The sequence below is a fragment of the Ricinus communis genome, chromosome 1 (genome assembly GCF_019578655.1).
Source record: "Ricinus communis isolate WT05 ecotype wild-type chromosome 1, ASM1957865v1, whole genome shotgun sequence".
Taxonomy (NCBI): Eukaryota; Viridiplantae; Streptophyta; class Magnoliopsida; order Malpighiales; family Euphorbiaceae; genus Ricinus; species Ricinus communis.
Genome location: NC_063256.1, coordinates 2718017 through 2742886, shown reverse-complemented (window position 1 = coordinate 2742886; position 24870 = coordinate 2718017). Strand labels below are relative to the sequence as shown.

Sequence of the window (24870 nt, the reverse complement as noted above, 5' to 3'; positions counted from 1 at the left end):
ACAAGAGTAGTCATTCCTCCGTCTTCTTATACTCGCTGTAAATGTGAGATATCACCTAGTGAGGAGGTAGAGACTTGAACTCAAGACCTCCACCTCCCAAGAATAATCGTTCTTGCCATTAGAACTATACTTCAAGTGTAATTAATAATTTATATATATATATAAAATAAATTAATTAAATTTGAAAACTAGTCTATATATATATTGTGTTTGGTCGAAATCTATAAGTGTTATAGAATTCATTTGTAAATTTAAAGTTTCTGTGCTTCAAGTGAAGTGAAAGTTTATCTACACTATTTTTAATTGAAATTTATAAATTTCATAAAATTTATTTGTAAATTCAAAATTTATATATTTTGAATAAAGTGAAATTTAATTTAAAATTTACATTATCAAGTTTGTATAGAATTAGTTATAGTTAAATTATATTTTTAATAAAATAAATAATAAATTTTAATAAATTTTACATTAATTTGTTTATATATTTATAACACTAATTATTTTTAATTTTTTTAATTTTTTTTATATTTTTTAAAAATATAATTAATTCTTTAATAAATTTCAACAAAACATATAGCATTAAAATTCTACATAATCAAATTTATATTAATTAGTTATAGCAAAACTAAATTTTAATAAAATAGATAGAATTTTTAATTAATTTTTATATTAATTTTTTAATATATTCTATAATATTAAAATATCTCTTTTAGTTTTATTAATTTTATTTATTTTTTATTCATATACTTTTTTAAATATAACGAATTCTTTTATAGATTTTAATTAAATATCTAAGTATTAAAGATTTTTTTTTTCTTTTAACTGATTAGGCCTTTCTATTTTTTCTGCATCGTACGTGCCACCTTACATTCTAATCAGAAAAATATCCAAATTCTCTTCTTCTTCCTTTTTCTCAAAAATATAAGAGGAAATTCCATAAAAATTAAAAAACAAGATTAAGTGACGTTTATAATAATTAAAAAACAAGAATAAGTGACGTTTTCTAATTTTTTTTACATATACCAGACATAGAATAGTTTCGCAATTTCCTCTCCGAATTCAGGCAAAATCCTTTTTTTGAGATTGAGAGGACCTTTTATTTCTCTGGAATGTAAAACCCATTATTACAATTTGCAAGGAAATACCCACTCTTACCAAAAAAAGGTAAAAATTAGATAATTAAGTAAACTCTAATCTCACAAATTCACCATCAATGTTAGATTTGTAATTGTAGTTACTGAAGAAGCTGCAAAGAATTCCGTTTTCTGCAACTTTTGTTTTTCTTTTTCAATTTTAACGGGGACCCATTTGTTTTTGGTCAATTGGGTATCCAGTATCGGCCGATCCAGATTGATTCATGCAATAAGTGCATCTGGGTTCTTCAGTACCGGTAAGTTTTTATAAATCCACTTTTTAGATCTTCTCTTTAATTCTGGCTGTTGAATAATGGTTTTTTTTTTTAATGTATTTTATGTGCATTGTTTTGCTTGGTTGCAAAAAGAAGAATAAGAAAAATATGAGTCCTGTTTGAATTTCGTATATTATTTGCTTGTGTTGTTTTCCTAAAGAAATAACCTAAAATTTTAGCTCAAAAAGTAATTGTGGTTAATTTATAAGCTTTTGTAATTTAAGTAGTTCATCTTTCCATACATTTCTCGGCGACCTAGCAAATGTTTGTGTAGCTGTAGAACACACTCTTCAAGTGGGTTGCTTGTACTTTGTAATGTATATTTTTGTAATGTTCTTTGAGTTCCTTTTGTAGGCTTTGATTTTCCTTGAAGAAAGAGACTGGAAAAAGTAGGTGAATAAACAAGGAGTGGCCTAGTTAGACCTGTCGTGTACAGGAAATTGTGGCTAAACATGATGCTGATTGCATATTTTGATCCATGAAAAAGGGTGTTGAATGTTGTAGAAATGAGTCGATCACCTTCATTTTCTGTTAAGCCAGAGCTTGATTTAAAACCTGATCCAGAATCTCTGCAGCAATGGGTGGTTGCTTTCTGTGCTATTAGATTTGACTTAGAGCAAGGTCAGCTAATTGAAGAGTGTTACCCACCTGGTATTCTCTCTAATGAAGAGGAACTAGATGTAGCGTTTAGTTCGTTTCCAGATTCTGTTTCTCAGCAACAAAATCGATCGAGTATTCATGATTGCATATTCTTTTTCCGTATTCGGAGACGGAAAGGTTCTGAAGAAAAAAATGTGACTACGTCTGAAATAATAGAAGTTGATAGTAATGAAGTATCTTCAAAGTCCATAGAAGAGAAGGTTACTCAAAGATCAAACTCTGGTAAAAATGACAAAAATTTTAAATTCTTGTATGGTTACGTGTTTAATAGACAGAGACATGATGAGAGGCTAAAGCGAGGTGGGGAACAAAAATCTGTGGTGATTTTATCTCATGATCCATACTCTAGTGTGTTTAGACCTTTGTTACAAATCATGGGTCCGTTATACTTTGACATAGGAAAGAAAGCTCTTGAACATATTGCTGCTTATGTGTCAATGTGGCCTGCTCCTCTACCTGGTAAGCTAATGGAGCTTCCTATTGGGAATGCCATGCTTAAGGTTAACTTACCACCTGCTCATAGCTTGCCTTTGGAAAATGGAATGTTTGAAGAGTCTGCTTCCTCTATAGCTCCTTTTCTTCCAACAAATCAGTCAATCCCTCAGGGTCTGTTTCATGATTCAGATATTTTTGGCAGCTTCAGGGGGATATTATTGCAACTTTGGGTGTTATGGGAATTGTTGCTTATTGGTGAACCTATTCTTATCATAGGACCCACACCTCCCCAGTGCAGTGAGGCGGTTGCAAGTCTTGTAAGTTTGGTTGCACCGCTATTATGTAGTGTTGATTTTAGGCCATATTTCACCATCCATGACCCAGAATTTGCTTACTTGAATTCACTTCAAGAAGGAAACTCTTTCCCTCCAATGGTTTTGGGAGTGACAAATTTATTTTTCCTCAAATCACTTCGTAATATTCCCCACATTGTTTCAGTTGGCAGCCCTGCTTCAAATTCAAATCGGCTTCCCTTCTCAAACAGGTCTACTGGTAGAATTCCTGGAAGACCAGAAGGACTGGGTCTTCAGCAGCTTTCTTTGAAAAAATTTTCTCCTGCAAGTTTATTGAATGCTGTTAAGCTAAGAAGAGATGGTCCTCTTTGCCTTATGACAGAACATAAGGAAGCCATTTGGAGCACTTATGCTGCAACAACCAAGCCGGACACTTCTATTTTGAATCGACTCATTGATGTTGGGATGTCTCCCAGGGTTGAGGAGTCAATGTCTGTTGTTAATAATGAAATATTGCGACGGCATTTCTTGGAGCTTACCACAAACTTTTTAGCTCCTTTTGGCCCATATTTTAGAGCAACCACACCTTTTGAAGGATCTTCTCCATTTGTTGATCCTCCCCCTCTCCCTCCATTTAACACTGATGAATTCTTGGCGAGCTTATCAGCAAGAGGTGTGGGGAAGTTCTTATCAAAGCGGATGAGATCTAATTGGCTGGACTTATACAAGTAATTAGTGTTAAATGCTATTACGTCTGCATATTAATCTTTTTTCTATTTCTTCTTCTTCCTCTTCTTTTGTTGTTTTTTCAATCTGCTCAAATGCTTCTGGTTTCTGTGGGCCAATACTTGTTATCAAGTTTTCTTCTCATCAATTTTCAGGCGCTTTCTGAAAGGACCCAACTTTTTGCCTTGGTTCCGAAGAAGGCGCACTGTTGCTGAACAAGAACAACATAGACTATGGAAGCAAGCAAGAATGAAGACTGACATACAACTGTTCATATTTAAAATGTCTGAATTGGAGGTTGTCGATTCCTTCAATGCAATTGAGAGGCATCTCAATGGGGAAATTCAGGTAACTAATTTTTCTCTCTTTTTTTACCTCTTTACATGTGTGTGTAATAAATTGGCCTAATAATTTAACATCTGCTCCTATTTTTGCTTAAATCTTATGAATCTCCAAACTTCTTTTAACAACTTTTTTTCCCATAGTTGCAAGGATTTAAATAAAGGCATTTATAACTTCTAATACTTTCTAACTTTGAGTTACCATTATCTCTGAGATAATATATCATGTGAGTTTCTGAATCATGACAAGGGCAGCTATATCCTACTTATAGGAGAGGCCAAAGGATGATTTGAATTATGTTTTCAATGTTGTTGTGATGATTGATATATCTATTCATATTCATATAAATGAATTACCTGTGATGATAAAATGTTATACAAGGGAATGAAGAACAATGTCTTTTACAATTTGATACTATTTTGTGGTAGTTCTACATATTCGATGATTTATGCGTTTGTTTATCATACAGTCTGTTCCAATCTTCCTGCTTGCAATCTAATATGGTATATTAAAAATTAGCAACTCATTTTTTCTTGAGACCAGTGAATATTAAGGGAAAATCTGGGTGGAGTAAATTAATTGCATCTCGCTAATTATGCCTACTCTATTTTGAATGTGTTCATGACTTACTGGCATTATGGAATTACTGAGGAATCATGCCTGTAGAGAACCCAGACTCTAATACTTTACCTTTATGAATTCTTAATATGACCTTTATGATTCATTAAAATTGTATGATTACAATCTGACCTTTTTAAATTAATACAAGCTGTTGCACAGTAATTTTGTAACTAGTGGAGGTTATTAATTTATAAAACATCTATCTTAAAAGAAATATTTCATGTATATTTGCTAATGCCATTTTATAATTCTAGGTAATTAGAAAGTCTTCTTCATACTAATTTAGTAATATATATATATATATATATTGTTTGTAGCTACCAATGACCTTGGTGGACATCTACAAAAGAAAATGCAATGATGGTAAATTAGGTGCCCTCCACTCATGTTTCTATTATTGACATTTCAATTCTCACTTCTACTTTAGCTCATAAGCTACTCCAAGGTATATATTCGATATCAATTAATTCTTTTTCTGATGTTTATATTAATTTTGAGATAACAGAAATAATAAATCATGCCTATAGAATGCAGTTGGTTTTATCAAATTTTATTCAATATATAATATCAAATTTTATTCAATATATAAGGTTATTAATTGGAGTATTAATTTAAATAGTTTAGACTTTTTGAAATTATATGTGGAAGACAAGCATAATTGGGATAAGGATAAGATTAATCTTCCAGTAATAAGATTAAGCATAACTTTTAGTAATCTCTCTCTATTTGAAATTTTAGGTGGAATTTGTAGTAAATCTAATACTCATTTTGCTCGGTCCACTAACTGTTATTTTCACTGGATCTGCATAGGAAAAGCTTCACCCTAGCAAAGTCTCAATGAGCAGTAGCTGAGTTTTAATTTCTTTGTTACTGTTTACGTCTTCTTAGTTTGGTCTTGTTATTACTGAGTATTTTAGGCATTTGGGCAAAGTTCTTAGGTTCTATTGCTCAAGGAAGTGAATTGAAATAGGTTTTCCTATGATCATAAAAATGTGACCTTTTGGGAATTTTCTGCAATTGAAATTGTGATTAGGATGATAGATCGCATCAAGTGGTAATCTGGACTAGCAAAATTATGTGCCCCTTGGAAGAGAGCTCTATCATTGAGATGTCCGTTTTCTGAGGCAGCACCTCACACAAATTGTTGCACATGCAGAAAATATAGGGATGGATGGAGCTTAGTGCTTGATGGGTTCTCATTGGAGAAACAGACACCAAAGATGATGGATGCTATCCCTATGGTGAATCTGTGAATAATTTTGAGTCAGGGCTTTGAATGGTGCTGGAAAAACTTCAGAGAAGTTTGATCTTTTATTTGAAGTATTATTAGTGGCTCTTCTTTTTATATTCATTGGGTTGCGTGTCGAATCTTTTTGTGACTTTGTCAAGTGGTCCTTAGCAATTGGTGTATCACATGTTAAAAGTCAAATGGTAGTATGGCATCTTTGGTTGGTTAATGCATATTCCAGATCAGGAGAAGTGGTAAAAGAAAGACAATCCTAACTCTTAGCACTAGAAAAAGTTTTCTTCATGCATAGTTGGTTTCACACTTTATAATCCTAAAATTTGATATCTGGTAAAAGTTTATTGGTGCAAAGTAGTTTTACTTATCAATATTGGATTACTAATTTGAAGAAGGGCTAAAGACAGAAGCATCTAGAAGAACTATTGCGCTGAATTTCTTTCAGATATTTTGATGTTGAGGATGAAAGCATTTTCCACTTAAATGTAATTGAATGGGAAATAGTGAACTTCCTATGACAGCAAGTGATATGTTATATACTTGAAGGAAATCAGCAGAAGTCCAAGTGATGATGATGGTAGGCATTAAGTTACTTTTTATCCTGGCAAAGCTTCGTCTCCTACAAATCATGCAGCTTATGTGTTGGTATTGACATGACAACAAGTCAAAAGTGTACTGAAGTGGCCAGTATGACCTAATGTTTAAGATTTGTTAACGACCAGCAGCAATAATTTTAAGTCTGAAGTGTTTTGGTACTATTTTTTGGTATTTGGTACTTGTCTAGACCACAAGTAGTTGAGATTGCTTGCTTATTTCTCTGTACTTACACATGGTCCCCACTCATTTGTAGAATCCAGACCAGCAGTATAAACTCAATGATCAGAATTATTGTGCCATTTGAACTACACGTGTTAAGTATGTTTGCAGATTTCATTCTTAATTCATGCATGCTGATGCCTTCATAAATGATCAGTTATATGTATTATTAGAATGGATGTGGTGAAATTTTTTATCTTTTCATAATTGCAATCTTCAGCTCCAACAGTCTGAAAGGGCTAATGCAGACTCTGCGGCAACTTGCCTGAAACTGAAGAAAGATCTCCGGGCAGTGTTCAATATTCTTCCCAAAGACATGCAGCAGCTTCTGCTTATGAACCCAGAAAGAGCAGCCCTTCTACAAGGAAGTCCACAACCATTAAAACTTCCAGGCCACCCAACCTTAAAAATTGGAGCTGTACCTTCTAATTCACCCAGATAGTATGCAAAGCACGAGAACTTGATCACGTTGCTAGAGGATGGCATTTGTAACTGTTGTACCCAGTGACAGGACTGGAGATAATTTCTCCATTTTGGGCTTAATTCTTCTGTTCGGTGAGACTAACATAAACATGTGATATTCGAGTCTAACTGATTAGTTTCATCTGATTTGCTGAACATTTTCCCTGTTTCCCCAGATGACAGAATGATAAATGGTATATGCCCTCCGCCAAGAGCGCTAATCCAAGAGCACTTGACTGCCTCTATTTTGCAATCCCAACAAACAGATTGGACTGCTCGAAACTTGTGAGGATTAATGTTGTTCTTCTGAATTACAGTCTGTTAAGCTGTCAATGTGTATAATCACCGGGGGCAAATTTCCACCTGTAGATTTTGTAGTTCCAACACATTTTTAGTCTTTCCATATATTTTGGTCAATATGCATTTGTGGACATTTAATTTTATTTTTTGTGCAAGTCTTTTGGTTTGCTTAAGAACCTCAAGGAAATCAGATATTACTTACTCAAGCCAAAAAGATGAATAGGTAGATTTTGGTGCTGCGTACTCCAGAATCTAATGTCAAATTTTGGATGGCATGGACTGTCTGTTATTTCTGTTGAAAAACTGAGATTTCTAAACTGATGAGGAGAGGAAGATTCGTATTAGATTGGACAAATAGTGCAGGCTTATCACTTGTATAAACTGTCAAATTTCAAAATGAGAGTGATGGTTGAGGCTGATGCCACTGAAAACTTTCTGATGTATCATGTCTTCATAATATCTCACCTTCCTGTTTCATTAGTAGACTGCTTTAGGTCCCCATCTCCCTATCTCTTTTTATAATTTGATAAACTTCTTTTTCACGACTGATGATGCTTATATGATGAGAGAGAGCATTGCATTTCTTGGGTTAGAGCAATGTTTACCTTTAATATGAGAGGGCTACAATTATAAAACAAAAAAATAATTGAAGACTTGAAATACCAATCTTGGACTAACAGTGTCACTTGTAATCTTATGGGGAAAACAACAGTAGAACATGTCAGGATTCTTAACCTTTTGAGAATGGGATGCCTAGCTTTTTGATTCACAAAACCTTTTCTTAGAGAAATCTTATTGCTGCAAATGTTAATTAGTTATTCCAGAAGGAAATTATGGGAAAACATCACTCTCTTTCTGTATTAGTATTAGTATTAGTATTAGTATTAGGTATAATTTTCTTAGATCCCGTGCCTTAGTAGTGTACTGAGATGACTTTAGGCGTCTGATTTTTTAATGGAAGTATCGAATTGAACTTAAACAAGAACAAGTATGAAATTGCTTACACAGACAAGAATTTGGTTTCAATCATCTCATTGAAATTTATTAGTAACAAATCATTTTTCTACTTTGTGGGAAAGCAAGTCAAATAAATTCAATAATACAAAAAACATCTGCAGAAAAGAAAGGAAGAGAGCAGAAGAAGCCAAGCGTTGATATGTGGCGCATTTTAGCCAAAACTAGCAATGTATATTAGGCCACGTCCTCAATCCAACCCCAAAACAAAACTAAATTTCATTCCATGCACAAATCTACTCTCTTCCCATCCCTTTCCAGCGCGTGATTATCACTTCATTATCAATCCAATCTTTGATTAATGCCAAAAGGGCTTTTTCAAGAAATCTTTACCCTAAACTGTAACAAATCATCCAATGTTTATATTTTCTCAATTAACCACTTAACGCTTTTAAAACAATTCAATTTAATCTGAAAAAAGAGTTTAATTCAAAGGTTTTTTGTACCTAACACTTAACACTTAAATGTTAAAAGTTCATAAATGGTATACTCTGGACCAACTTAAGAACACTCTTTTTTGAAGAAGATTATCAGTGAGATAAATCAATTTGAAGAAGATTGGCTACCAACTCCATGAAGAAGGCAATATATGGACCCCATGAGCTCCAATTTGAGAGTCAAGGTAAAATTTTAATGTTGGAATTTGTTCTTCCTATATATTCCTCCTCAATATGTTATATTCTTAATATGACCAAATTAAATATATGTTAACTTTAGGTTAATGATTCTGAAAACATTTGGAATATCTTTATTCCATTTTTTTTTATATGTCAAATTTTTTATTATAATATTTAAATTAATTTCCGGATCTATATTTATTTTCAACTCCCTGAAACATTTCGTCGCTTGCTATGCCCTTCCTTGTCTTTGGGTGCCTAGGTATCCACCGTAAGTCTTTTCTCGTTTAAACCTCGCCCTTAACTTTAAAATTATGTCATTCTAAGGGGTGCTAAATAGAAAGATTTTATCAACGTCTATGAATGATAAATTATATTAGACTTAAACAAAATTCTTTATTATACCTAAAAGTGTTTGTAATTATATAAATAATATTTTTAAAATAAAAATCACTATCAAAGATTTTAAATTTTAATTAAAACAAGAAAAGCGAGTAATTAAACTGTATTTGGGTTAAAATATAAGATCTTGTCCATATCCTTTTCTTTGATTAAAACAATCCCTTTCAATGGTATCAATTATTGTTGTGCTTATTCAAAAATCGCCTCCTCAACTACCTGAGTTCAAATTATTGTTATCTAAATGAAAAACCTGCAATATTTTCATGAATAATTTATATTTTTTATTAGTGTAGAACTATATAAAAGCTGACTCAATAATACAATATAAATGAAAAAAATAATATAAAATGTATATACAAGACATATTCTGGTAAGATATTGTATAACTGAATGATGGAAAGAAAAGAAAAGAAAAGAAAAGAAAATGAGAGAAAATGTTGGAAAAGTCAATAATTGATGAAAGAAATGCGATGAAAGATTAAAGAACGAAGCTGGGGTAAGGTCTAAAATTGGAGTTAGTGGCGCGTTAAGGATGAAAGGGAGAAGAGTGTGGGCAGAGGCAGCATTTGTCTTGCTAGTTTACAGATTCTTTTGGACATTTCCTCCCTAATTTTACACCCTTCATCATTGCAAAATGCATCACTATAAGTCAGAAAAAGAGAAAAAGAAAAGAAAGGGTTTAACACCAGGCCAAGACACTAGAGAAAGAGAAAGGATTTTCTTTCTTTCTTTGTATATAATTGTTAGATAGTATGAAATGAACATGACAAATTACCCATACAAATCATACAAAGTGGTCCTCTTCAATTGATAGTTTTGATGCCCTACCTCACTCCCTTATCCTACACACCCATATGTCCCTCCCATCTTCTTTAACCTGCGCACCCTTTTTCTTTATTTCTTTGATTTTTATTTTCTTTTTTCTTTTTTCTAATGCAGAAACAGGCCCACATAACAAGAAGATTTGAATGCACCACCCATTAAACATTCTTTCTTCACTATTATCATTCCATTTTGATTCATTGAACTGAAAGCTCTTATTTTCCTTTCACAAAAGAGAAAAAAAAAAAAAAAGGATAGAAAAGAAAAGAAACTAACTAAAAGGCTATCATTTTTGAACCAAACCCATCATGGAAAGTGCAACAATTACTTGGAGCAGAGAAGAAGATATAGCTTTTGAAAATGCAATTGCTACTCACTGGATTGAGGATGATTCCGAAGAGCAATGGGAAAAGATAGCTTCAATGGTACCTAGTAGAAATATTGAAGAACTGAAACAACACTATCGATTACTAGTAGAGGATGTTGATGCTATAGAGGCAGGAAATGTACCACTTCCTAATTATGTAGGAGAAGAAACAACATCTTCATCGTCTAAAGATTCTCACGGATTTTCTGGCGCAGTGACTACAGATAAAAGATTGAATTGTGGTTTCGGAAGTGGGTTTATGGGATTAGGACCTAACTCTTCAGGACATGGAGGAAAAGGAGGATCCAGGGCAGACCAAGAAAGAAGAAAAGGTATTCCATGGACAGAAGAAGAGCATAGGTATAGTTACATGACGCTTTCTCTTAGCACCAAGTTCTACAAAGGTCAACTTATTGCTTAGGTTACAAACTACTTTCACTAGAACAAATCTGATCAAGAAACAGTAAAATGAAGCAGGATTTATATATTTCTCTGTGAAAGTACATATCGACTCTGAAAAGGGTAGTTGACGCAGGCCTAAATCTTTTCCTTTTTTTTTTTTTTTTGGACAGGTTGTTTCTACTTGGTCTTGACAAGTTTGGCAAAGGGGATTGGAGAAGCATATCAAGGAACTTTGTTCTATCAAGAACTCCAACACAAGTGGCCAGTCATGCTCAGAAATACTTCATTCGACTGAACTCAATGAATAGAGATAGGAGGAGGTCTAGCATCCATGACATTACTAGTGTGAATAATGGAGAAGTATCTTCACATCAAGCACCAATTACAGGACAACAAGGTAACACAAACCCAGCAGCTGGTGCTCCTGCTATGGGATCTGCAGTGAAGCATAGGGCTCAACACCATATGCCTAGTATAGGCATGTACGGTGCACCAGTCGGGCATCCGGTTGCTGCTCCTCCAGGTCATATGGCATCAGCTGTTGGAACTCCTGTTATGCTTCCTCCTCCTGGACACCATCCACATCCTCCTTATGTTCTTCCTGTTGCTTATCCAATGCCACCACCACAGACGATGCACCAATAGTGATGTATTCATTAGCTCCAAAAGAGACATTTTTTTTGCTGAGTATTATAGTAGAGATTTATTGATGAAGAGTAACAATAGAATAAGCATGTAATTCCCTCGGTCAGATTCTATACTAGATGATAAATTTGTCACTCAGATATGTATTTATACTAATCTAAACTATTTAGCATATGCAACAGAATAAGAAACGACTGGCCAATCCCAATCTCTATTTCTCAGCTTCTATGAAATTGTTATCTGCTGTTCCTTTAAACTCTTAGAAACTTTTCAGTTACAAATTGAGAACTCATATTTTTAACGATTTACTAAATATTAACTATCATGTGAAAATATCCTATCTTTCGCAGAACCTACCAATCGGAGTGTAAACATTTACAGCTCTCATGGGCATTTACCATCCATCGCCTGTATAAATGACCTAGTTATTTCAAGCACAGTTGCAATCAGGGACAGCAACATTATGCAGTAGATACGACGGTCTTGGCACTTGCATTAAGTAATTGCAATTTGGTGCTTTCGTCGATCTGACATGCAACCACTGCCTTCACAATATTTCAGTCTCGTAAAAAAAAAAGTTTAAGAGAAAATGAAGGCATTGTTTAAAAAATACTGTGCAAATTCTAAGTGATCAAGGAAAAGCTGACAGAAGAAACTGTTGGTTCTCAGACCTACGTGACATAAAAACCACAAGTACAAGTGAGACAGCAGTCGCCCTAAACGAGTTACATTGGAAATCCTGATATACAAAAATTGCCAAGATAAGGATGGATGAATAGAAGATTGATTCAATCAGTGTCCCTTTCGTCTTTCATGATGATGCCTACTAAGAAAATGATACAATAAACTCTTTCTTCCCCATTTCCACCACACTGGCGCATCAATCCTGCGTCTCTTTTTAACCTGTTCTTCTGCCAGTAAATAAACAATGGTTGATTAGAGACATAATCAATTTTTCTGAACTGCAGATCAATTTCATTTCTTCGGTTACATTTGAAAAGCGCTCAAAGGATGGGATTGAGTAAGACATGCAGAAGTTTCAACCATCACCATGTAACTAAACAATGAACTTCGCAAAAAGACAGCAAACCTACTTTTACTCTGCAAACAGGATGGTACCCACTGCAACTGCAATTTTTCAAAGATAGACCCTAGAGATGGCCAAAAGTTCATTTGAATCTTCAGGACTTCCAGAACAGTTTGCAGGCCAGCTTTGGAAGGGACAATGTTGCCCAATTCACATGTAGTACCTTCTTCACCCAGCAATACCTATGTTGACAAAAGCCAAGCCAAGAAGAAATAGGCAGCAAGAGTCTATGAGAATACTTGTATTCATTGCAAATTTGATACAGTAAAAGTCAAATTTTCTCAAAACATCCATCAAGCCAAGACAGTTCCAATTTTCTAATTCCTATATGTTTCAAACTGAGAAAAGAGGAGCAGAACTGCAGAGCGTTTACCGCTGCTCTACAGGATGTTAACTCTAATGATTTTGAGCATATCAAAACTTTTAACATTTACCTTAATCACCGCAGTAGCAGAAGATGAAATTGAACGTAAATTGTAGCTGCAGCAAACAAGTTTAATATCAATGAGGACTTGACCAACAAGAAAATAGGTAAATTAACCTGAAGAATATAGGGGCCAAAACAAAAAGGAAGAAAAGTAATCAAACCCGCCCTCAAGAATAACAAGCAACTTTCCACCACACAGATTATACAACATATCTGTCATCTGTGCATAACCAGCAGGTGTTACCTGCAACAGCATTGCTAAGATGTAAACATAACAAAAGATATAAGAGCATAAAATGGAATGAAAACTTTCGAAAATAGAAGTGGCATAAAAGTCGACTGTCCTATCAGGATTGCTGCAAAAGCTGCTCAAGTTAAACGGTATTGAGTCATAGGATATTTTAAAAGAGAACACCAGCGAAATAATCAAATACCACAGCAATAGCAATGACTACATAAATGATAAGCTATTAAGAAATGAAACAAATCAGTTAGTCAAAAAGCAAAGTCCTTACATCACAGCATCCCAGAGGATCACCTCTTGCTGCATCAAATCCAGCTGATATGATAGTAAAATCAGGAGCAAACTCAGCAGCTGCATCATTATTATTCAAGCACCATTAAACAGTCAATTAATATTACACTTGCTTTAAGAACCAAACTGACTGCAAACCAAACCCAAGACTAAATTCGCAGCAAAAAGCCCCTACCCATGGAGCACACTGAGGGCATAAAAATGCATTATACCACAACAAATACATGAACCCTTGGTTAAAGCTAATATGGTACCATCAAGAACAAATACGCTTAAAATCACTATGACATCCTACAACCTACCTCAACTACCACAGACCAACTCCACAAACTTTAAATATTGATATACAAAAGAAGTACACAGTTTATGACAAATTTATACTGTCTAATGTCTCTTTTCCACTCCAGTCACATTGTCCTAATCCCATAGCACCAGCACTTGGAATCCTGGGGATTCAGACCATTGGCATTAACCAGAGAGCAAAATCGCAGGGCTGAAAAGACCATCGCAGTTTAACATCAGGGAATTGAACAATAACATTTACATAGATTTACCAAGAAACAGAAAAAGGAATAACAGAAGAAAAAACTGACACAAGTATTTATGGTAAGAGATTTTTAAATACAATGTCTTTGAAAAACCACCGATAAACTATGATCACGATCAGTTGGTTACCACATTGACACATGGACTTCTTCAACATTCTTGTTTTAAAATAATCAGATGAAAGCCTGACTACTTAAGAGTTAGCTTGAACTTTTATGCCACAATACCAATAATCATACCACATACAACCACCCCTTGCTGTAATCAGAACAGATGCATAACATAACAGCATCAGATATTAACCTATCGGTAGCACAACATGCTGGAATGCAAAAATGTAATCACTGTCACCAACTCCTCCACGACCCCATGGAACATTTACGCAATACCCTTCTGCACCCTTGCTACCAACCTGCAAAAAGAATAATTCTAAATATGATTCCACATATTCATTTCAGTCTACGCCACAATTTAAATGTGATGCAAAACATCATCTATATGTAGCTCCTCTGAAATGCTTCAACAATTCACTTGGGATGTAAAACCAACATAACAAAAAGAAGCCAACAGGTCCAAAAAACCATTGAAGTATCAACATGCAAAAATACATGTATGAATGTAGATTAAACAGTTAAGGAACCTTTAAAGTTGAATTGTAAATCTATTACCCATGCATGAGCAAAAGCATGAACTCAAAACACACAATATGCACAATATATATAGCAAGAACCTTTCAGGCATAGGTCAATATCAGGCGACAGCTCATATGCTCCAAAAATCAACTTGGGTGTGTCTCCTTGTCCTGCCTATCTGTAAGAGGACTAGCACTATACCTTTTGTCAAACAGCCCATTTTTTATCTATGATCCCCGGTTGGAAGCACAAAAAGAAAGAGAGGAAAAAAGCATCCCCACCCTCCTCCAGTTTATTACTGGCAGCCTTAAAGAGAAAGCTTTAGCAATGGTAGGAGTCACTACTTAAGCAAGTAGGAATAAAACGGCTATAACTCCAATATAAACTACTGGGATGATCTTAGCGGAAAAGTCGAGACTGCTGGTGAGAAAGAGTATCAACAATGTCGGATCTCATGTCATCACTCTGCATCTTAGACATATAGCATCCTTCTGAAAGCTCGGGCTGTTCACTAGACTCATCTTGTGAAGAATAAAATGCCAAGAACAACCACAATTTCCTCAAGAGGAGGAGGCTCAGTTTATCGAACACATATATTTGATGATAGCCTTGAAAAAGATAGCAACTGGCAACTCTACATCTTAGACAATGTCAGAACTCATGCATCACTCACCTCCATCTTAGATATATTGCATCCTTCTTAACTCTCAGGCCACTTGCTAAACTCACGTCATCAACCAATGATTTATGCATGTTCATTAGGCAGCAATAGTGATTCCCTTGGGAGAAGGCTCAGTTCGTTAACTGTATCCATATCCCTTAAGTCATAGTAATGATGGTAATAAAATTTTACCTCTACCAATTAAACAGGAGAAAGCAGGTTTGCCTCGTGGAGGAAAGGGGACAGGGAGGAGCCAGTGTGGATCTTAAGAGGGGAATACGATAAAAAAACATAAGTCTTTTTATTGGTCCTATTATGTTTAATGTTGGTCACTCAATGTCATTTTTCAGTTTGACTAAGCAGTATCAACTCTGTATTTTAAGAAACAGTAAGAAAATTGTCTCAAATTGCAAAACACAGTAGTATAAACAATTAAACATCTAGCTACAGCCAAAAATAGAAAACACCAATGATAACTACTATTATGATCAATTAAAATATCAATGGGTATTGTTAGATATTTCCATGAACTCAGTATCTTTAAAAGAATAGTCATGCTCATCAAAAAATTTAAGGTGGCACAGAAATGCAGCAAAGAATAATCCTGGACAAGATATCAAGAGAACATGCAAAAGTTTTAATCAAGTTCCACATCTAAGAGAAGAACTAATCCACACAAAAGTAGGATAAAATAAAATGTGCAATTGGTTAAATACCTCGTCAGCTGCTCCAGTGCCAGGATAAAATTTTCCTCCCTCGTGTCTATGCAAGGATATGTACAATACCTATAGGATATATATATCCAACAGATCAACAAAGAAACTTAAACTCAACACAAAAATATATGGAAGCCTACCAATAGAAAACCTGTTATGAACAAAGAAGGAAGATTGGGTTCAGTGCATATTTAGAATGCTTAACATTATATTTCAAATCATACGATAATCTGTATTATGAAATATATTTCTAGCTGAATATTGAGAAGCTCTTCATCATGGGACTCCATGGGAAAATTATTAAAAATTACCAAAGGCATGACACTAGAATTGGCTTATTCTTCTGCAGTTCTGCCACAGAAATGAGAAAGGATAAGACCATTTCACCACCTCCAAAAAACCATTATTACCAGGAATAAGTATTTATTATTAGTTTCAATAACTGATGCACATCAAAATTTGTCATTATGAAGCTCACCGATTTGTTCTGCTCAAATATTTCTTGTGTGCCATTTCCATGATGCACATCCTAATATAAAGAAAAAAAAAAAAATCAGTTTACCTATCAAAGCAAGAGACAAGGCATGATCAGCAGAAAAAACATCAAAGTAGTTAAGAGGACATTACCCAGTCGACTATCAGAACCTTCTTTGCACCTGCAACCTGAGCAGCTAATGCAGCAACAGCAGCATTATTGTGGAGACAAAATCCCATGGCTTGCCTTATGCCAGCATGATGACCAGGAGGCCGGACCTGATTCAAGAATAGGTACAGTTTCCTCCACTACCTTGATAAGACATAATAAATGACATGACATTGAAACCTGCATACCAGAGCAAACCCATTTTTGACACGGGCAGAAACAATCGCTGAAGCAATATCAGCACACAAACCTGCTGCTAGCCTAGCAGCATGAGCTGAATGCTCATTAGCATATGTATCGGGAGTGAAGTAACTGCCCATAAAAAATGACCAATCAACCATAATGTGATCAAATCCATAGAAATATGTGCAAGTTGTATCCTGCATGTAGACTTTAAACCAATATTATCAAGGTGGCGACTGAGGAGAGAGAAATAGAGCAAGAATAAATTATAAAACGAGACATTCTCTACTCACTATTTCAAGGATAACATATAGAGTAGAAAAGATTAGGAAGGGGAGCACCCCAGAGATGGGCGAGGGAGGTAGAAAAGGAAGCAAAATAGAGCAAAAATAAGATATAGTCCATGAACTCAAACAAAACAAGCCTGTGCAGAAAGAGGTGATGTCTGCAACCAAAAATGTAATATCCTGGGAAAGCATCAATGTTCAAGAAAATGGCATTTTTACTACTTCAAAAGCAGCTTTTAATCCAAATAAGGCATATCAAAGACCAAAACTACATCAGATGTAATACAGTTCCTCTCACCACTCACCAGCCTCTTCGTTAGAGCATTACACACTAGATTCATGTACCAAGAGAACCACAGACTTCAAAAGTCTCAAGCTATAGATTGCACAAATGCCAACGCCCTTGTATAACCTAATTTGGCATTTACACTGCTAACTCAGTCTGCCATATACAATATGCTCCAAGATTGCAATTAATCTTAATGCCACTAGCTGCTAGTCTGAGCTCATTTATTAAGTACACAAGCCAAGACGACCATTGAATTTCCATGTTTGAGAAGGTCTAATCTTTACTTGATTAACTCATGAACTATGGGGAAAAAACATCCAACTTTGTCCATATTATAGGTCCAAGAACGTTTTATGAAATTATTTACAAGTCAGATCATGCAAAAGATTAGCGAAGCCTATGGATATGAATCAGAATGACTTGATGCATGAGCATGATGTAGTCCTCTCCACACAAAATAAATTGCAGTTTGGACTTTCGCCAAATATTTCAGAATAAGGTGTCAGACAAAAAATGACAACGTGGATGGTAGTTGCTTTGATAAATTGTGACTGAGCTTCAGAACAAATCAAGCATCTCTTACGCTTCAGTTTGAGCTCAAGTGAGCGAGCGCGTCTCAAGTCCAAGCCAAGCTTGAGGAATGTAAACCATCACTTCAAGCCAACACAAAGCAGTCCATTACTCAGCTAGGCTTGGACTCATGATTTCTACTCCTAGCTGCATCCCTCCTATCTTTTCTTGTATTTCATATTATTCATGAATGCAGAAGATATGAAAAATGAGCACAATCCAGTGGACAAACACACACAGAGATAAAAGAAATCATTGACATACCTAGAGAAGATATGGCTTGTAAATTCTACAGCTTGAATATGCTCCAAGGAATGCACCTAAACATTTCAAAATAAGATTATCAAAGACATTATTGTTTTTAATTTATAACCTCAAAAATAACTTTCTTAATGAGAGATGAGGACAAAATGGTGGATCAAACAGCTGCTCATTATTGCATGTTAACACCACCAGAGGAAGACACAAAAGAGTATCAAGAAAGTACTCAGAAACAGTCAGTTCAAATGTATCATTTGGGCATTGTACAATCCATGCCCCATTGCCATCAATTTTTCCTTATAAACTTGGACAACAGGCCTATTAGATGATTCATTGAGACATCATCAGCATATAATTACAACAGGTCTCAAATATGACCCCAAGATAACATTATCACTCACCATCTGAAGTTCTTGTTGGGTAATTTCTCTTGCAGAAATTGGATAGCATCTTCCAGGAAATATACCTGCACAAATTAACAAGATGCTGATAGATTGTACAGGAAGAGAAGACATTAAATAATACATCAAATGACTTGGCAATTTTTGATGCAAAATGATGCCCTAAAAGAATTCAGGGAAAAGAAACTCTACAGGAGGGGGGAAAGGGTATAATACCAGCAGTAGCAAGGCTAGCAGCTATAGCTCGAAGGCGATCAGGTCTTTCTGGATGAGGATGTGACTTCATTTCAACCTACTTTAACACAGTAATCACCAAAAGAAAAGAAATAAATTGCATGAACAGCTAACAGAAAAACCCCTAATGATTTCCAGAACAAAATAGCCATCAGGTATATACTACAGAGAAGAAAACACAAACATCACACTGCAGCATAATCACATTCAGAATTGAGCACAAGCTACATCCAAACCATCAGATATTTTTAAACTTTTTATGCCAAACAAATTTTGGTGAAATTTTTGCTGATAAATGCAGACAGCAGACTCTCACTCCTGATGGAAAGGACACCAATCCAATCAGAAACACCTCCTTTATTTCAATTCATTGTATTACATTCTATCATTATTCTCTTCAACTTTTAGCCTATTGCTTGCAATAACCTGAGTCCAGTAGTGCACAGATCCAAAGTTTACATTATAAGGCAAATAAATCCCAATAAACACTTTGTCCATACATGACAGTGAATCGAATCACACATGCATTCTCAATAATCAGCAAACAAGCAGGCAGAAACACATAAAAAGTTGAAACTTGAAGGATCGGTGGAAATATCGCAGGACTCCAGAGATTTGTAACCAAAATGCAATGGGTTTTGATGTTATATTCATGTACAAAATATCAGTCTCAATCAATTTCCAAGTTCATTTTAATAGTCGATATGTCACACTCTGTTTTCCAACTTCTTAAGAAGATATCCATAATTGTGTTGTCATTTACCCAAGTATAAGTAAATGACCTTAATATTTGAAGAGTATCTTTATTCTTCTTTATAACCCAGACCAAAGACAAATGAAAAGTGCATTCATAGATCCCTTGAAAGGCCAAAATTGTTAATAACTATAGGCGTACACGACGCAAGGTGGACCAGAAATAGGCAAGGAGTGAGTAATGATGGAATTACAGAAATGATAACATTATCAAATATGTAAAGGTAATAAATTACATGAGAAAGATCTTAAGAGATTTGAACATTGCAAAAAGGACGATATATCATTGAAAGAATCAGAGTAGGGATGCCACAAGGGGGATGGAAAACAAAAACCAGGAAAAAAAAAATTAGCATCCAACAGCAGGCCTGAACATAGGCTTTGAAGTAAATAAGTAGAGAAAAGCACCCTACTTCTGAATGTAGCAGCATTCTTTCATCAAAACCAATCGCTGTACACCCATTCGAGGATGAAGACGATTGTTGTGAGCACCCATCTACAAACCAAAGGGAAAAGTTATGGTTCCACTAGAATTATACAAATAATCTCAGCCAAAACAGGCTATCATAATGTCATTAACTTAAAAGAAATATTAGTTCCTTTCATATAATTCAGTGTCGATATTTTATGTCAAACAAACTTTGCAACTTTAAGCCGAGTAATTATTACTACGCCCACATGTATTCAATAACATTTAGGTGTCACATAACAGTATAACCTTTCGATTAAACCAAAATTAGAGAAAAGTTGTCATTTTTAGTAACATTCAGCCAGTAAATTGTTCCTCAAGCAAACAATTACTATGGAAAAATTCTCCATACAAATGACACAATCACAATAATGACCTTTGTCTCTCCCCTTTGTTTCTGTCTCAATCTCTATAAGACCTGTATCTTCTAAAATAGGAGATGCAAAAAACCCATACTTCAGGATACCAGATTCTTTATGTTCACCACATATCTGCATAGAAGAGATCACACCAAATCATTCAGATACATTATGCGACATTCATATTCGGATGCACTGTGTTGCTTAATATGGACTTGGATGCAAGGCATGCATAATGCACCCACCAACAATAAATATAAAAATGCCAGGCTATTGAAGCTAATATTTAATAAGGAAAAACAACATTAAACATACATCGCAATGAACAACATCATCAAGATTAACCATTGTGCAGTTGGTACAAAACCACTTCACGATCTCTAGACGCTTTTGTACAGGCTCCCAGTCACTGTCATCTTCATCATCATCAAAATCAAACACGTTGTACATCCCTTGAAAAGTCATTTCTCTCTGCTTTTTCTTTCTCTGCAATTAAATAAGTCAATGTCCCAGGCAATCACATTCTTGAAAGTGTTAAGACATCAACATAAGGAGCATTGTTCTACTTACAGATACATCAACATCAGATGGTGTATCCCCATCCGCATCAGCATGCATCGTTAGAGTATCTTCTTCACCGGCACTTTCGTCATAGCTACAACTACCACTGGTTCCATTCGTACCCAAGTCTTCATGCTTTCCATTACTGCCATTACATGAAGCTCCATGGTTTCGTTTGTGACAACTCTTCTCTGACTCTTTATTCATCACACGGCTTGTCTGAAGTGTTCCCAAAACCATGATGGCTTTGCATAAAGAATTTCTAGCACAAACATTATCCATTAAAACATGATGATAGAGCCAATTATGCAAAATGATAATGCTAAGAGTACAACTAAACTCTCAAATATACTGCAATTATACTGAAAAATGAACATCAACAATGGTAAATGATAATGATATAAGTACCACTACAACTCTCAAATACCATATTGCTCCAATAATGTAAAGATGAGGGTTGAATAATCCTGTATTTATTTCATTAAATTCTCTTTCTAGACCGCATTAAATTCCCAGTCAACGCTATATATGCACTAAAACTAGTACATGCATTGCATGCCATTGATATTAGAACCAAAGCTTTTTATTTTTCTCATTTTCAATAAACAATTTGAAACGTTAAAGCAAAATCCTAGGATGTGAAAACAAACAAGCTAGTCAAACCCTAAGATAGTTCACATTAAACCCTAATAACTCCCAACCTAGGAAACTAAAACAAGGTCTCAGGATTGAGACTACAGAATTAGAAAACCAATATAAAAGGAAAAGAAAAACTGACGGAATAATAAAGTAACTGAACAGTGTTAGAGATCAAGAATGAAAGAAGATCTCGAGCGCTGTTCTTATACTGAGCTACTAACCTAAATTTTGTGTTTTTGTTGTTGCTGCTGTTGTTTACAGTAGCAATAGTAGCACACTGGAAACCGCGGAGACTGTTCGTGTCAGAATAGTAACAAAGTCTCCTGGAAAATCTTTTTTTCCGTTTTGCGTTTTCAATCGCTGTAGTAGTAACCTCTGTTCCTTCGACAGCGGGGCCGGTCGAACTGACTCGGGTCGGATCGGTCAAAGAAAAAGGGTCCTTTTCTTTTTCTTTGAAAGAAGGATAATCACAAAAAGCCCTTGAGGTTTTTCACAATATGCAATTTTATCCTTTTTTTCTTAAATAGCACTTTTTAGTCCCCTCACCCATATTGCCTGTTAGGGAAAGGAAATATATGTGCATTATGTTCTTCACTTTCACATTCTACTGGAAACACTAAATTTTATATTTTTTTCTAAATGAGACGCTAAAAAAACCCATGGATGAAGAAAATAACACCTCTTTTAGAAAATAAAATAATTAAAAGCTGAAGAAGGTGTGATTTTATATGCACAATATATTTTGTTTGTCAAGTTGTTGTGCTCTTTTGCTACTTAAACATATTTGTTAAATTAGGCCTATTTGCTTGTTTAATAGAATTAGGCGTTATGAAAATCCGGTATGTGTTGCAAAGTGTACATTAAAGCAAACTTTAAGGGTGTTTTAAAGAGTGACGTGACAAAGAAAGAAAGTTGAGGGTGCTGGCTGCATCAAAGTGGTTACGGTCAGTGAAAATACGCTGATCCAACGAGCAAATTAAATTGGTTTCCGTATAAAGTCAGTGGGATAACTCCTGAATAAGCTGTGTGAAAGGAACCTGAGCCCACGCTCCCACACGAGCCGAGGAAATGGATAAGAATAAGAGGCGCTTGGGATTTTTGATTCATAATTTAGTGATGGGAATTTCTTAAAATTAAAAAGTAATTATTTTTACTGTATCATATTTTTTAAGAAATATTTTTTTTTTAATTTCTTAAATTTACAGTGTGATTATTTTTTTATTTATTTTTCAGTTATTATTTAATGGTTTGAAACATAAAAAAATATTAAAAATTGTACTTTTAGTATTTTAATAAAATAAAAATAAAAAACTATAAATTTAGTAAAATAAATATTTCTGATATTTTTTTATTTAATGGTCGTTTTAATCACAAACTTGGATAAGCTAAGTTGATTAATTGAGATATCCCAAACCATATTAAGTAATAATTATAACTTTTATATGTTTATAAGAATATAAATCAATCATATTACTATTGTATAGAGATTGATTTTTGAGTCATGAGAATTAATCTTATATTTAGTTGTTTGATCAATAAACTATTAAAGTTCGCAAATAATCATTTATTAAAAAATTATATTAGAGGATTTTAGTATATAATTTTATATATATATATATATATATATATATATATATAAAATATTAAATGTCAAAAGATAAATAGTATCATATTAGAAAATATAACGAGCAAATGGTAATTATTGCCTAATAATAATTAAAAAAACAAAGTTAGTTAATAATATTTGACCAAAACTACCTAATCAATCTAAGTTAAAAAGGTTAAAAATGACCTAAAATTAAGTGCATGAATTTATTATTTTGGTGCACCGCAAAATAGCCAATAAAGATTTTATAAAACTTGTCAGTAACTCAAAACCTTCAAAGGGAAATATTCTAAAGACCCAAGTTTGAATTAAGTCTTCATAAAATTCCCCATTTTCATATTTTAACCTTTTTATATTCTATGAATACTCTTAAAATCTATTTTATTCGGTGTGTATATTAATTAAGAGAATATGAATATGAAATTAAAAGGAAAAAAAAAAGATTAAAAGCTTAAAATGTTAAAATTCATTAAGTTTGAGAAGGTACCAGAAGGATACCGGAATTGCAGCTCAGGTCAGGCGGCGTCAATGCGGGAAAGAATCAGGCAGCTGTCCCCTCTTCAAATTCGATTTATATATTTATTGCGAGTAAAAAACATTAGACTTTTAATTTTCCTTTCTTTCTAAAAAGGAAAAACAGTATTTTTCACATGACAGGATTTGAACCAGATTCAAGGTATCCAAACAGTCATAATTAGTGATATCTTGTCGTTGAACACTGCTTGTCGTTCTTAAAGAGAATTATAACTAGTGAACAAAGTGCATCTCCAACAAACGTAGAAACACAGGCAAAAAGCTCTCCTCACAAACGTGCAAGTAAAATCAAGAAAAGGAGCAACAAAATACACTTTAGCCGCATCATTGTTTGTCTTTCTTTCTTTCTTTTTCATTTACAAATTCTATACTTTAATTAGTAGATTATAACTTTATTTTATTTTTATTAAATTCAATAAAACTGTTGGACTTGAGTGTAAGTTTTTGTGATGAATTAGAAAACTGTGAAAAATTATACATCATATTAACATCATCAATGTCTTTTTATCGTACTATGAAATTTATAATAGTCCATATCAAAAATTATTCGCTTTATCTGATGCTAACAACTGACATATAAAAATCAACCCAGGTGTTTTGACTTCTTTCAATATTTTTCTTTTGGGATCTAACATACAATTCATTCTTCAAGATTGAATTTCTCAAATGGGTTTAACTCAATTCATATTTTAGTGGAGGAAAAAAAAAAGAATTTAATTGGATTTGCTCTGTGTTCAGTTTATATGACTATTTTGTAAGCTATTTGCTTTTATTGTCTAGTATTAGTATTTATAGTCTTGATTCCTAATAATGAAACGAATTATCTGGTAGAAGAAGAAAAAGAAAAGAGAAGTCTTAAAGTCTGAAATGACATAATATATGAAGAGACCCAAAGCACAATA

At 34.1% G+C, this 24870-nt stretch overlaps 3 protein-coding genes across 14 annotated transcripts; 2 read left to right on the top strand and 1 right to left on the bottom strand.

Moving 5' to 3' along the window:
* Positions 1 to 931: 931 nt before the first annotated feature.
* Positions 932 to 7449, top strand: LOC8286741 (protein DENND6A). 10 transcript variants are annotated; one of them, XM_048375182.1, is made up of 6 exons: positions 949 to 1164; positions 1335 to 1390; positions 1763 to 3524; positions 3678 to 3870; positions 6765 to 7099; positions 7183 to 7449. In XM_048375182.1, exons 3-5 carry the CDS (start codon positions 1915 to 1917, stop codon positions 6984 to 6986), a joined length of 2025 nt encoding a protein of 674 aa, XP_048231139.1. In that variant the 5' UTR covers positions 949 to 1164; positions 1335 to 1390; positions 1763 to 1914; the 3' UTR covers positions 6987 to 7099; positions 7183 to 7449. The 10 variants fall into 10 exon arrangements, with proteins under 10 accessions (XP_048231141.1, XP_025015540.1, XP_025015543.1 ...); XM_025159772.2 differs by lacking the exon at positions 7183 to 7449 and adding an exon at positions 4803 to 4848 and having other exon boundaries at positions 933 to 1390; positions 6765 to 6994; XM_048375200.1 differs by lacking the exon at positions 7183 to 7449 and adding an exon at positions 5642 to 5805 and having other exon boundaries at positions 937 to 1390; positions 6793 to 6994.
* A 2570-nt stretch (positions 7450 to 10019) lies between these two features.
* LOC8286740 (transcription factor MYBS1) lies at positions 10020 to 11777 on the top strand. Its single transcript, XM_002511928.4, has 2 exons — positions 10020 to 10888; positions 11101 to 11777. The coding sequence occupies exons 1-2, from the start codon at positions 10470 to 10472 to the stop codon at positions 11573 to 11575; spliced, it is 894 nt and encodes a 297-aa protein (XP_002511974.1). The 5' UTR covers positions 10020 to 10469; the 3' UTR covers positions 11576 to 11777.
* A 376-nt stretch (positions 11778 to 12153) lies between these two features.
* Positions 12154 to 22259, bottom strand: LOC8286739 (histone deacetylase 15). 3 transcript variants are annotated; one of them, XM_015728957.3, is made up of 18 exons: positions 22050 to 22258; positions 21199 to 21451; positions 20944 to 21114; positions 20646 to 20760; positions 20214 to 20296; positions 19030 to 19105; positions 18814 to 18878; positions 18416 to 18471; positions 17011 to 17134; positions 16807 to 16932; positions 16658 to 16708; positions 16180 to 16248; positions 14474 to 14582; positions 13605 to 13684; positions 13251 to 13333; positions 13097 to 13142; positions 12670 to 12844; positions 12154 to 12486 (listed from the first exon to the last, which is right to left on the bottom strand). In XM_015728957.3, the coding sequence occupies exons 2-18, from the start codon at positions 21427 to 21429 to the stop codon at positions 12368 to 12370; spliced, it is 1779 nt and encodes a 592-aa protein (XP_015584443.1). In that variant the 5' UTR covers positions 21430 to 21451; positions 22050 to 22258; the 3' UTR covers positions 12154 to 12367. The 3 variants fall into 3 exon arrangements, with proteins under 3 accessions (XP_015584443.1, XP_015584442.1, XP_048227803.1); XM_015728956.3 differs by having other exon boundaries at positions 21983 to 22256; XM_048371846.1 differs by lacking the exon at positions 12154 to 12486 and having other exon boundaries at positions 13255 to 13333; positions 21983 to 22259.
* Positions 22260 to 24870: the final 2611 nt, after the last annotated feature.

Excerpts from the sequence above, each read along its gene's own strand:
- LOC8286741 (XM_048375182.1), top strand. The coding sequence starts at position 1,915 with ATGAGTCGATCACCTTCATTTTCTGTTAAGCCAGAGCTTGATTTAAAA. Across the intron at positions 3,525-3,677 it reads AATTGGCTGGACTTATACAA|GCGCTTTCTGAAAGGACCCA; the intron begins GTAATTAGTGTT and ends ATCAATTTTCAG. Across the intron at positions 3,871-6,764 it reads ATCTCAATGGGGAAATTCAG|CTCCAACAGTCTGAAAGGGC; the intron begins GTAACTAATTTT and ends TGCAATCTTCAG.
- LOC8286740 (XM_002511928.4), top strand. The coding sequence starts at position 10,470 with ATGGAAAGTGCAACAATTACTTGGAGCAGAGAAGAAGATATAGCTTTT. Across the intron at positions 10,889-11,100 it reads TGGACAGAAGAAGAGCATAG|GTTGTTTCTACTTGGTCTTG; the intron begins GTATAGTTACAT and ends TTTTTTGGACAG.
- LOC8286739 (XM_015728957.3), bottom strand. The coding sequence starts at position 21,429 with ATGGTTTTGGGAACACTTCAGACAAGCCGTGTGATGAATAAAGAGTCA. Across the intron at positions 21,115-21,198 it reads CATCTGATGTTGATGTATCT|AGAAAGAAAAAGCAGAGAGA; the intron begins GTAAGTAGAACA and ends ATTTAATTGCAG. Across the intron at positions 17,135-18,415 it reads ACAAGCCATATCTTCTCTAG|TTACTTCACTCCCGATACAT; the intron begins GTATGTCAATGA and ends TTTTATGGGCAG.